Source organism: Diabrotica undecimpunctata, chromosome 2 (genome assembly GCF_040954645.1).
Source record: "Diabrotica undecimpunctata isolate CICGRU chromosome 2, icDiaUnde3, whole genome shotgun sequence".
In the NCBI taxonomy this organism is placed as follows: Eukaryota; Metazoa; Arthropoda; class Insecta; order Coleoptera; family Chrysomelidae; genus Diabrotica; species Diabrotica undecimpunctata.
In genome coordinates this window covers 149,861,647-149,875,571 of record NC_092804.1, presented here as the reverse complement: position 1 = coordinate 149,875,571, position 13,925 = coordinate 149,861,647, and the positions used below count along the sequence as shown (strand labels likewise).

The 13,925-nt window shown below is 31.5% G+C and overlaps 2 protein-coding genes across 2 annotated transcripts in view; one reads left to right on the top strand and one right to left on the bottom strand.

Moving 5' to 3' along the window:
* Smox (Smad on X protein) overlaps positions 1-6,316 on the top strand; it is a 31,288-nt gene extending 24,972 nt beyond the window's left edge. Inside the window, exon 11 of the transcript XR_011950105.1 lies at positions 1,462-6,316. The gene's annotated coding sequence lies outside the window, so the exon portion shown is untranslated. The remainder of the gene's footprint in view (positions 1-1,461) is intronic.
* Positions 6,317-8,514: 2,198 nt separating this feature from the next.
* Positions 8,515-9,954, bottom strand: HINT1 (histidine triad nucleotide binding protein 1). Its single transcript, XM_072523732.1, has 2 exons — positions 9,795-9,954; positions 8,515-8,843 (listed from the first exon to the last, which is right to left on the bottom strand). Exons 1-2 carry the CDS (start codon positions 9,903-9,905, stop codon positions 8,574-8,576), a joined length of 381 nt encoding a protein of 126 aa, XP_072379833.1. The 5' UTR covers positions 9,906-9,954; the 3' UTR covers positions 8,515-8,573.
* Between the last annotated feature and the right edge of the window lie 3,971 nt (positions 9,955-13,925).

Here is a 13,925-nt window from a genome sequence, read left to right as displayed (position 1 = left end):
TTCGTACAATAACGACAGACGTGTTCGTGTGTTGCGACGACCCAACGAACGATATGCTCAGTGTAACTTCTCACACACCACATTTTTTGGTGGAGGATCCCTTATGGTGTGGGGTGGTATTTCTTTGACAGCACGTACGGACCTAGTAAGTGGTCATACAAAATGGAACTGTTACAGCTGAAAGGTACATATTAGAGATCCTGGAGCAACATGTAGTACCATTCGCTCCTCATATCGGTGAAAATTTCTTACTAATGCAAGTTAATGCCACACCTCACTCTGCACAGATCGTCAGAAATTATCTAGAGGAGGTAGAAATTAACACTATGGAATGCCCAGCACATAGTCCGGATTTAAATCCGATGGAAAATCTCTGGGATATCCTTGGTAGGCGGTTAAGAGCCACACCGAACCAACCAAACAACTTACAGGAAGTGGGAGAGAGACTGATCCAGATTTGGAGAGAACTAGACCAAAATGAAATACGACAATTAATGTTAAGTATGGGCCAACGATGAGAGGCTGTTATACGTAGTAGAGGTGGAAACACTCGTTATTAAGACTTTTTTCATATTTTAGTTTACTTTTGTTATCATTATTTTTTTAGAATTTTCCGTTTTATTTTTTTTTTCTCCTGTACTTCAACATTTTCTGATGGTTAGACAAATTGTTATAATTAATAATAAAATGTAGAATAAATCTGGTGAAGTTTTATTTTTTATTTTTTGCCTGTTTACAAATAAAATTGATTTATTGAAGTGGTGCGTTAATTTCTTGGAGAAGTGTATCATAAAAATAATGAATTTGACGCCTAAATCACCAAAATGGGAGTAACACTAGCGCAAGTTTATACATTTCAACGACGGTATGCAAAACTATCATATTAATTTTGATGTCGACTACTATTTGGATTATGTGATATTTTATTCTAATCTCATTTTTTTATTTCTACTCATTTATTTTTAATTGAAGATGATTCTAAAGATTTCTGGTACACACTTTGTAAAAAATATCAATTCTTCTGAGAAAGTACTATTTTTAAGCCTTCAAATACAACAATCTTACAAAAGAACTATTTTTTTCTATGGAAATGAAATATTTTTGTGGGTTATGTGGATCAATATAAATATAATACTGGCCTAGCCAACTTAGCCGTTGTATGAAACATTGTAAATAGACATTATGTCTACGATAATTTTGTAATTTTTTTGTTATCTTATTTAAAATTGATATTTTATTTGTTAAGTTATTAGTATTGTCATTGACAATATTCTGGACGTTGCAAAATAATATTTATATAGAATATACAAGCTGGTTCATTAGTATGTTTAGTAGTAAGTAAATTTTTTATGTGCCTTTTAGTGTCTCTTGATGAAATCAAGATTTTAAGTAAAACTAAAATATATTTACTATTATTAATATTTTAATGTTGATATTTTTCATTAAATTTCTTGGTTGTAGATCCAGATGTTTATTATAAAGCAATCATTTCAGTTCTTGGGACACTTGGTTTGGAAAATAGATTTTCGATTGTGAGAGGCTTTATTGTAATGAGAAAATAAATCGGAATGGTGATACGACATCAGCGAATAGTGTTACTTTGTAACAAAATGACGTATGGGATTTTCAACTAATTCCTTCGTATGGGATCTACGTTCTTTTCTGTAGGGTTTTATCAATTGAATTTTATATTTACTTGTAATATGTCTGTGAATGTTAATTACATGTTTGTGAATGTCTTATGTATGCCAGTTTGTGATGATAGATATTCTATCAATTTATATTTTAATCATTCACATGCAGCACACTTATCGATTAGTAATCGTTTTGTATTTGTTGAGTTATATAATAAAATGTATGTAATTGTAATGTAATTTATGTATAGTACAATATTTATACATAGAAAACATGACATTTATATATGAAAACATGATATTTATATATGAAAACATTTATATATGGCAACGTCGTGTTCTTAGGACCAGTAGAAAGGAATCAACGAGGGGCTCAAGGAGAGCCAGTTGATGATGTCACCTTTTCGCCGGATAGTTGTTGATGTTGGCTTCAACCGTCGACTATGGTATGACGCATTGTCCAGAATTTGCTTCAAGGTTTGGTAGAATCTTTGAAAGCCAACCTTCGAATCTTTGAGCTTCTATTTCCTCATAATAATCATTGTTTTTCTTGGATTCGAATAATAACATGCCGTCGTCCAAAAAATCCGAATTGATGCCTATATGGGCCTCTGTCCTTTACCCACTGGTGTTTTTAAACCTGTTGAAAGCCCTTCGATGAAGGCTTGTCGACGACTTTTAATTTTATAATCTTGCCACACCTTTGAGACATTATGAACTTGATTCAGCCAGGGTTCATCTAAATTGTATACTTTTCCGCAATAAAACATGTCGTGATATTTTGGGTATTAAATCATCGGAATTTATTTCGACTTTCTTTAAGATTGGTATTTCGTTCCGAAAAAAGAAAGCATGGATTTTTCTCCGAATAGCATATTTGGTGTCATCTTCAAGCTGGATGCGTTTTCTTCCTCTGGTTTCAATGTTTTCAAGAGGTACATTATCCGATTTGCCTTCACTTTGTTAAAAATTTTTTAGAATTCTGTATACAGTTCTCGTCGACACTTCAGTCAAATCACTAGACAGAGTTACTACATCGTTGACCTACATACTTTTATTCCTTTGACGAAGTCCACAATACACGTTATATATATAATAACTTTTTCTACCGTCGAAAAATTTGGGCATCGTTTACTTTGACTGCTATCGCTTTCAATATTGCTCACAACACTAATATACATGTTCACTGCTTCGATAATTTAAAGAAATAGTTTGACCAATAAATGAAATAATGACCAATTTCAGAATTTTTTCTCACAACGAAAGATGTAATAAAATTTTACAACTTCCCGTCTTCGCTGTCGAAAAAAATTACTGTATAAAAAATAGAAAATATTTACAATGTCTTTATGTGAGTCATGTCATATTTACTTCGATAACTAAACAACTGAATCTCTTAGCTACCTGCTTTCATCGACGATCGCGGTTTTAGGGAGGTTTAACTATTACCTAACCTAAAATTATATGTTGTAATTAACCCAAATGTCAATAATAATCATATTCCTACATTAACGTGATACATATTATAAATAGGTATTTCTTCAATACAAGTATGTAGCTTTGTCGTAACTTCTTATGAAATTTTTCGTACGCCATTGGAAAACCTACAATAGCTGTACGTTGGAACGTACTAACGTAAGCTGGAACGTGACAATTACTTTTAAAAATTTACTGCCCACAATTTTGATTCTCGATTATAGGCACTTATTTGGTGTGAACGTTAGTAAAAGCGGGATAAGAAGGCGGATTCTCAGGCGAATATATCTGGCGAAACATCACTCCATAAAGAGTCATACCTGTGGTCGATCGGACAACAGTTCATCGGAGGACGATGCTCAACCGATCGCAAGTACAGGCACGGATCGATGACAGGGGTTTAGTTATTACGTAATGAACGTAGCCCCCTACCAAGCATGGTCAGCCTGCATAGTGAAAGAGGTGTGGCTCCATCTGATATCTCATTGTGCAATGGGATTAGAAAATCACAAAAACTGATCCTCTGTTTAACAGTGTTTTTAAGTCTATTGGTGTGTTCATTTTTCCTGAATCTAGAGTACATGATGATTCTTTTGTGTTTGGAACCAAAACAGTAACCATTGAAAATTTGCTTCCTTTTCTCATCAACCAGATTCGCCGAAAAAATATGGAGGATACGCACAAAGTTCATATTAAAATATTTCTTCAAGTCTCTCATCACACCGTAGTATGCGCACCATCCGATTTAAGAGAGTGTTTGGGTTTACATATACCGTGGTGGTGTTAATTTTCATCGACCTGGTTATAGATGCTAGGGACTTAACAGCTAACTTTCTTTTGAAATGTATCTCATTGAATGTTTTGTTTTCAATGTCTTTCAAAGCCAGGATTCCGACTTCAAACACTTTATTACAGTTTACGTTTTCATGTTCTATAACTAAGTAAGAGAGTTCAGGTGTTTTAATGTTTTAATCATCATCATCATCTTTGGCTCGACAATCCTCTGTGGATCCCGAGAGTTTGATTTAGTTTAAGAAATATTGACGAAAAACGTAAAAAACTTCTGATTTACCGACTTCTCTTCCCCCTTCCCCACAAACCCGACGCTCAAAGTTGTATATCTTTTTATAGAACAATTTGGTGTTGGAGGAAAACTTTACTTTCGATGTCGGGGTTAGGCCTTTTTTTGGACCAAGTGTACCATACTAATTGCGTTTTCCTTGTTGAACCGCTGTGAAAACCTACTTTTAATCGATAAACAAATCGGTGAACAAAGCCTCACCTGTACCCATTCCACTTTTGAAATCAAACTGTATTGTCCATGTCCTCTACGCACTTTCTGTAAATACGGGTATGAACGATTTTCAAAAATATTTTTGACTCATAAGACTGATTGTGCTGTTCGTTACAAAATTTCGCATTTACTTGTTAGGTTGTATCACAAAGGTAGACTGATCATTCTTTCGAAATTTTGACCTTCGGTAGATTAGTCATCTATATCCACATTGTCACTACAACATTGAGTGTCTGTCCTTCTAGAAGTAGTTTTAACATTTCGGAATATATTTCATCTGTTTCTTTTGTATCAAGGTTAACTTTCCCTGATTGATCTGTCAATAATCCAGTAAACTTTACTTTTATATAACCCGGTAGCTTCTTTAACATCTTTATACATGTTGAACAAATCGGTTTGGTTTCTAGATTTTCGATTTCACTATCTTAATTGAATTTTTAAAATAACCACAGCCCGGTAATGGCATAAAGATGAATATGTACATTTTATCATGTTCTGGGCCACAAATAGTTTTAAGAGTATACTCCTGTTCAGAAAAAAAAAATTCTCACATGACTAATTGGAATGTTTGAAATTCGAAAGATTTATGGGAGGACGTCGTAACGTTTTTGTTTACAGATTGTTTTTAACCTATTAATCTTTGTCCTTATGTGAGACTGAGTAAATATCAGAAGACTCTCAATCAGTATCAGTGGGTATAGACAAGTTTTTGACGCCTCTAGAAGTGTTGTTCTCTTCGGAAATTGATACTATTTTGGAGTTACGGGACAGTTACGCCATTTTACTGAAGTGTGACCTAGAATATTCTGCAGAGGTCGATATCTATTTATAGAATTACAGTTTTGTAGAGTATCTAGGAGTCTTAATGCAATAATAATATTAAAAATCAAAGGACTTCTAATCAGTTTAATAATTTTTCTACCATTTAAAGCTTATGGTACCTAAACCAGGATTTTATTTATGACACATTACATAGAGGAAGGAACTGTAGTACATGAAAATAAAGAGCTAGATCTAACAATAAAAGACTGAACCGAAGGACTAAAGAGTAAGATTGTGTATTGGATAATTGGAAATAATTCTTTATGCCCTACAGAAATGATTCAAATATTTGACCTACGGCTGAGCGGTATCCAAATCTGCCATGAAAACTTCTGCGGGCAGATGAAAGAGTTCCTGCTGCAACAGAATTGGAGACTTCCCTTATTCGAATTTTTAATTCATCCAAATTTTGGGCTCTAGCCTCAGGATGATCGTAGATGATGCTTTTTAAATGTTCCCAAAAACATAGTCAACGAAGTAAGTTCGTAGAAAGTCGACGGCGCGTCAAGGCCTGTCTTAAACCTAGTACAGACAGCCCAATTTCAGTTCAGCCGTAAAATGCACAAATCAAGAAGAGAAAGCATAGCAAGAAAGACCAGAGTCTGGTCGATGAAAAATCACTGCGCATCAAGGTCAGAGACAAAGTGGATTTGGGCAGCCTGTATACTAATGTGTGTTTCCAAAACTTTGATTGACTTTTTTTTAATTTGGTAATTTACTTTAGTGATAAACGGTTATACTAAAGACATACAGCATTTTTTTGTTTTAAAATAAATTTTATCCAAATTTCGAATTTTATATGATGAACCAACCTGTATTATATATTGCCTAATATTTTGTTCAGTTTTGGATGTTAACCTGTGTGATATGATGTTGCACTTTTTTGTAAATGTTTTGCAGTTTTCTTTTCTAAATAAGTGCATTTTTTTGTATTGTAAGCTTATGAGTTTATTAATCAGTTCCATGTTGAGCTCTTCTTTGTACTATATTAAAATTAGTTTTAATTATTATTATTATTGTATAGATATAGTTTTTATTGAGGCAACTACCAAATTGAATGTATTTCACTTTCCAAAAATATATAGCCGTTAATTTATTTGATGTTTATTTTTACCAACATTTTTATTGAAATCCATACTTATTAAATAATATACCGGAGCTTACGAGATTTGCAAGTATCTTAAAAACTTAAAAACACTGTGGAATTCTTTTATGCTACATTTACAACAGTTGTTAAGGATATTTGGATAGGAGGGTAGCTGATGAATGACCAAGAGAAAGAGGTATGCAATATTTACAACAAAAAACGTCTTCTTTAGGCACTATTTAGAGACTGGCTATCTTAGATGGAAACAGAGTTATTTGGATGTTAACCAAAATTTAAATTCATGACCATATATATATATATATATATATATATATATATATATATATATATATATATATATATATATATATATATATATATATATATATATATATATATATATATATATTATATATATATATAAATTATTTGAAATTCCAACAAATAAATTTAGTTTTTTCAGGTTCGTGTTTAGTCCATAGTAATAACTAGCTCAATTTGTTCTTTCTTTCTTTAGATTAAATATCTAATATAACAAATAATTTATATGTTTGCGATAATGACTGTCAAAATGTTCCCAAGCTTAATGAATAAAAATAAAACACATTTATAGCAAAATTCCTTGTAATAGAAAACACATTTAATATTATTTAACAAATAATTTTAGTGTTTCAAAGGAACCCCATTTTAGGGTTAGGGTTTCGTAGGATACAAATTAATAATTTATCACAAAAATGTAAGTATTATAAAAATTATATTAAGAAAAAAATTAGCTTTAATGTAGTATAAAAAAACAAAAATACGTCATGAGCAGCGTATTTTATTTAAAAATAAATGAACAAAATAAAATTTTTGTCAAAAATTATAATCCTGCCACCCATTTTGATGTAGGATGATGTCAACGGCTGTCATACCGACATCCGCCATTATCATTGTATCTTCAGCAATCAACCTGCTTTCTGTATTTTTAATATTTAAAATTAAATAAAATAATTTTATTTTTTTTATATTTCAAACAAATTCAATACATGATTGTTTCCTCCTAACGCCACCTGTTACCTATTAACAAAGCATATGTTATGTTGTTCAGTTATGACAAAACTCAAATTCAGACCATTTATTAATAGTAAAATATAAATAAATATCATTTGATATTAAATTTAATTACTGTATAAACTAAATAATATGTTTAAAAATAATAGTTGTATTTATATGAAATTATTTAAAACGAGAGTTAATCAGATGACATTTATGACTTCTATTAAATTTTGATCATTGTTACGAAACAAATCTTTTAGTGAGATATTCTTTTAATATTTTACTTCTCATTTAATGTCTATATTTTGTTAGTTGTACTGTCTATATATTGTGTTGTTTAGTTTTGTTAATACAATGCCACCATAGAACCTTTGCTTCAATGAACGAAATAAAATTTTTAAATTATTGAATTAACTGGCCACTGGAATTAATTTATGGCCACTTTTTGACTAGCATGCTATTATTAAAGTATTCTCCTAATTTTAGATGTATGTAAAAACGTGAGTGATTAACTATCTTATGAAAGTAGTGATCCTGCAGTGGTATCTTAGACTATAAGTATATATGTATGTATATTACTGTATACTACAGTTACTAAGGTCCATTTGCTCAGCTCGGGCATATTTAGACAGATTCATAGCTGGAAACCTACAACACAAAAGTTCCTAGCTCACAGTACTAACAGCTTAAATAAACTTTTATTACAGACTTCTTTCATTGAAAAAAGAATTATTATAAATACTAGAAGTGTATATTAAACCCATAAAATTTTGGGTAGTGTATATTTAAAAAATATATTTCTGTTGTTATAATTTAACGTAAGTATTTATTATATGGTGCAAATAAATAAATATTGATTGTTGGTAATTCGTAAAGCTCTATTTTATTTACTATTTGATTTGTTTACTTTTAATATTGTCTATGAGTATGTGTGCTTGTTTGTATAGAAATTTCCAGCCACTTCTAGTCTGTCAAAAAGTAACTAACTTGGCAAAAAAATAATTACTAAATTCACTACAGTTCAGACTGGGAATCGCGAACTGACTATACATGCGTCTCGATATTTTGTGTCATACTGAATATTATTTCAGGCCTGTGCAAAAACATCATAGCGAGCGATAAGAAGTATTTACTTCAAAATGTTTTTAAAAAATTAAAAAAGCTTTGCTGGTTTAAAGTTTATTTCCACTAATTAACCACCAATTTATACAAAACAGAAAAATTAGCCTGGTGGCCATTGCATTTGTCTTCCAGACAAAACATGTATATGAAGATGGTAAACTGATTGGGCACCTATAGGACCATCATTGATTACAATTCTAAAACCATTTTTTAAATTCCTTTTCTGTGCAATTTTCCTTGCAACTACTAAAAGATGACCCAATAAAGCTTCATCACTGTCTTCAGCTTTTGATAACTGTGGAATAGATTTCCTGGGAATTACAAGAAAGTGAACTGGCGCTTGTGGGTTAACATCATCAAAAGCAACACACTAAAAATAGAAAATTATTGTTTATTGTACTTCAATTCATGAAGTTAGTTACTATGGAAAAAAACTATTTTAAACTGGGTAACATACAAATAAGTTTATAATTCAGAACTAATTTCATTAGAGTTGCTTTCTAAAGGTATATTTTTTTTGTTATATTTAAAACAACAACAAAAATCTAGTTATGGGGGAAATTGTTAATCATAATAATAGATAAGGTTATTTTGTAGTAGTTCAAATATACCTTCTCTAGACTGTTCAATATAGTAATAGGAATAAAATACCCTTTTCTAAAAGAGGAAGTAGACTAAATACCACAGTGAATTGTGAAAGCATTAATATTTTTTTTACTAACTAAAAAAGATAGGTCCCATATAATGTTAGATTTACGGGCTGTTTTAGGTGTAATCCCATGGAAATAAATGAGCGATTATCGTGCAATATAACTGTGGCATTGCCCACAATGAATAAACATAGTTCTTGTTTTTCAATTTCCATCCAGTTTGCTAATTTGACCTTGTAAAGTTTTACCGAGTTTTAGTTTTACTTTGTTTTAACAAGAATGGATAGGAGAAGTAATGACCAAATAAAGCAAAGAACATCAATAGAAACAGACATACTAACATATATAGAACAAAAAAGACTAAAGTGGTATGGACATGTAAGAAGAACTAGCGACAACAGATGGATAAAGAGAATAACCGAATGGAGCCCCATAGGAAGGAGGAAAAGAGGACGACCCCGAAAATCCTGGAGGAACGAAGTAGACGACGCCATGAGTAAGAGAGGACTAAACGATGGAGAATGGAACAACAGAGAGAGATGGAAACGGTTGAGCGAGGGAAGGCAGTGAATACTGTAGAATCCCTAAATATATAAGTTTTACCGGTTACACAGCGCAGGTACAAAAATATTGGGTAAAGTAGTTACAAGAAGGTGAATATAAATTATTACCAAATTATCCTCATAAATGAAGTTACATGGAATTTCTTTCCTTAATATTTTGCCAAAAATTGTATCTCCACCGGCTTCGGCATCTTGTGCAAGTTGTACTTCGTCGGCCATGTTTAATTTGACAGTTTTGACACCTTGACTGACACTGACGTGACACAAACGATCAAAACGAAACAAGACCACAGCGTAGATGCTGTGACAAGACAGAGTTACTATTCTGTGAGACAGATTAGTAAACTTGTCTTTACTATGGGCGCGTTCAGCAGACGGAGCAGCTACCGCTCCGCTACTTCCGAATCCATCGGTTAGCGCTGGACCAAATGTCATAAGTCAAAACCTGCTGGATTCCGCTACCGCTACCTTATCTGTCAATGTCAAATAATTTGTCATTTTAAAAATTAAATATTTTTGTTCTTTGTTTACGTTTGTCAGTAGATTACCAATTTAGCTTGACTTTTAAATATTTAACTTTACGTCACATTCATATAATAGGAATATAGAAAGGAATGACATAATTAGAGTATTAGTGGAAGAACTTGCGGACGAGGAAAATAATATCCAGCTAATTGGAAATGTTGTGGATCAGTTGACACAAAATGAAGAATTAGAGCTAAATAATGTTGAGAGAGCTCAAGTGCCTCCTAATCAAAATTTTTATGAGGAAACCATTCACCAATAATATATGGGAGATCTTTTTGTAAAGCATTTTCGCATAAGTAGGGAATGTGATGAAGTAGGTTTTCGTAAAGATTATTAGTTCTTTGAAAACTACATATAAATATTTTAGGTAATTACTCAGCAACTAGGAAATTTAGGAGTTATACCCATTTCAATTCAATACCCTACAATTCCTTTAGATAAAAAGTGGAACATCTATTAATGTGGCGAAAAGGCAAATAGAATGATGATACTTGTATATATTTTGGTTCATTAATATTTATGTTATATTTACAAACTTTTCTTATTTGGCTTATAAACACACTTTCCTCTGTAAAATAATTAATTTTAATAAAACAAAAGCTACTAAAAATATATCATTATATTTACAACATTTTACAAGTTTTATTTACAGTGCTATAAATGTAGTTAATACAATAAACTGATTTGGAAGAAGAATATATGAATAGTATGATTACAAAAAAAAATAACATATACAGTCACAAAATAAGATAACAAATCAATTCAGAAAAAGTCACAAGGTATAATGGTATTAAGTTATCTAATGCATGCAGATAATGTAACACTAAACACAATACAAAAGCTGAAGTCGAAAGTATTACAAAGTTGGATCAGAATTATCACTTTTGAAGGGGAAAACTGATAGATTAAAAATTTGGAGCTTCTTTGAAGAGTTAGCTAATAGAAGAGTTCTGGGAGTAAAGCTGTTATAAGAGTAATTGAATCTATGAAAAGAATATAAAAAGTCTGCACATACCTAGTTGCAATATTGGAGAATAATAAACAAATATTTTGGAGAGAAGTTTGAAGCAGGTGCACAGGCTGTTGATAATTTTAAATAGAACTATTAAGTCTCTTTGATTTCTATATACCTCAAGGGAAGTTCAGTATACATTCTAATGCAACATATTCACAGTATACATGCATCCATACAATGGCATGACAGAAAATTGGACAGTCTTAAGTTTCAGTTTAGATGCAATGTAATAGGGGGACAAAACTGTAGACCAGTAAATGAAAAGGGATCTAACCATGGAGAAGGAGATCAAATAGCAGAGATGTAAGAAAAATCTTTGATGGTTCTCTTCACAAATCCAAGTAGCTTCATAGATTTCTGTATTGTTGTGGAAATGTGTGATTTATAGTTAGAGTCAAGGTTCACACCTAGATCCTTGGTTTCAAAAGTAGAATATATGGTTAAATTGTGTTTACTATATTCGAATATTATTGGGGGATGAGGAAGGTGCAAATGAAAACTATGACATTTTGACGCATCCAAATACCATTTTGTGTGCTCCACTTAGAGGCGATCAATATCCTTTTGCAGACTTCGGCCTGGCATTTGTTTATTTTAAAGCATTTTAAATCGTCAGTAAATATATAGTAAATTTTCACTTACTTGGAAACAACATATTAGATAGTTGACAATTAGATTAAACATTACACACAATTATCATCTAAATAAGGAAAGCTATATAGTGCCTGAAAGAAAGACTTTGATATGTAAGTAATAAAACCATCAACGAATTGAAACAATAATTACATCTATAGGCATGATAACAACAGAACTAAAAAACCAGAAACAGAGAGGAATAACACCAGCTTTCAGAACAAACAATTACTTAAGCAAATATAATAAGCACCAGAGCCAACATAAAAAACATTTATACAGTGGGGTATAACAAACTTAATCAAAAACCCAACATACAATATTACATCTGTTAAACTGGTAGAACCTTAAACAAATGTATACCAGAACACAAAAGAGCTTTCAACAACAAAAAACAGAGTCTACATGCACACTTCACCTTTTATATCATAATAATTCATTTAGTGAACAATTTCAAATCCTTATATTAAGAAATTTATGAACCCTCACACTGCACCATAGTGAAAAAAAAGGACCCTTCTGGCTGTATATCTTTTTAACTCTATATACACACAAAATTAAAATCTAAGTATATATCTACACATTTCTTTAAAAAAAAAACCTTAATTTGTGTTAGTTAGAGGTGAGAATCACTATATGATTCACGCAGCCTTGTTGACTGATATCGTATATTACAGCAGTGTACATCAAATGCCGATTCACACAAAAACAAGTCCATATGATTCATGCGACCGTGTTTATCAATGTAATATCGTTTATTACAATTATATGTCCATTTCCACAATATAGGCCATTTTACAGAAAAATACAATTTTGCTCTAAATGAATATTATTTATTTCCAACTGTTAGCCCGTAGGTGTTTGTTGATTTCACTGTGTACTCTGTGCAATTCTTTATACTGTGAAAATGAGTTAAAAAAAAACAAGAGAAACTAAATAGTGTAATGAAAACAATATTTTTTTAATATATAAAGTTTTTGTTAATTTCTTATTAAAATAACAATGTATTTAAATAATAGTTTTCGTTAAAAAATAAATATATAATAGTTGACTTAAGTAGTTTTTATCAGTAACCCACTTTTCAGGCTGTGAGAATCAAACATTGGTTCACATATTTCAGAGGCCAAATATAGTTTCTGTTGCTTACAGCCGTCTACGTTTAAACTGCATTAATGATACTTTGATATGAGAGACCACAATTGCTTCTCAGAGCTTTCATAATTTGTGATGTGTGAGCATTACAAATGCGTGTGTATTCGATATTTGATTCTCGCGGCTGTAAAATCGTATTACCCGTGTATCACATTATGCTTCTCATGGCAGTGAGATGTATTAAAATATACAGATATAATTCTGAATGACCAATTTGAGACATACAGCTTTCCCCTCCTTTATTTGTTCAGAGACTATAAAGTGTAAAACAGACATTTGTTTGTCAATTGAGAAAGACAAAATGCTGAAATAGCTGTAGTGGGAAGAAATTATAATAAAAGTTATAGAGATGTAGAAAACAAAAGTTTTCAGAGTTTTCTTTTTAGATAACATTAACTATAAGTAATGATCAATTTCGACGTAAACATTTTTAATAGCTAATATATGAAGTGAAAAGAAAGTATGAACAAAACATGAAGGAATGGAACCAAACAGTCATTAAATTGTAAAGATAAATAATGGATCACCTTTTTGTTATTAGGAAACAGCTGGAAAGGAATTAGAAATCCAATCAAGAAATACCTCTAAACAAGTTAAATAAATTCAATGGATATGTCCATATAATAACGTAATATATGGCTGGAAGTAAAAACGTAAAAGAAAAAACAAACAAACACCTAACCCTCAATTTTAGTACAGAAATGTCATGAATGACATTTCTCTCAACATGTTGGATGGAGGTAGCGATACATTTTTACGCTACCAAATTTGACAGGCCGCTCCGGAAGTAGCGGAGCGGTAGCGGTTTCATTTTGCAGACATTTACTCAACAGTTGTGGAGCAGCTCCGCCTGCTGAACGCGCCCTATTATTAGATAACAACCAAACGTCAAAAACTTATAACCTACTTTT

Bases quoted from the DNA above. Each gene is read 5' to 3' on its own strand.
- HINT1 (XM_072523732.1), bottom strand. From the start codon at position 9,905: ATGGCCGACGAAGTACAACTTGCACAAGATGCCGAAGCCGGTGGAGAT. The intron at 8,844-9,794 runs GTAATAATTTAT...TTCTATTTTTAG, and splicing joins TCATTTATGAGGATAATTTG to TGTGTTGCTTTTGATGATGT.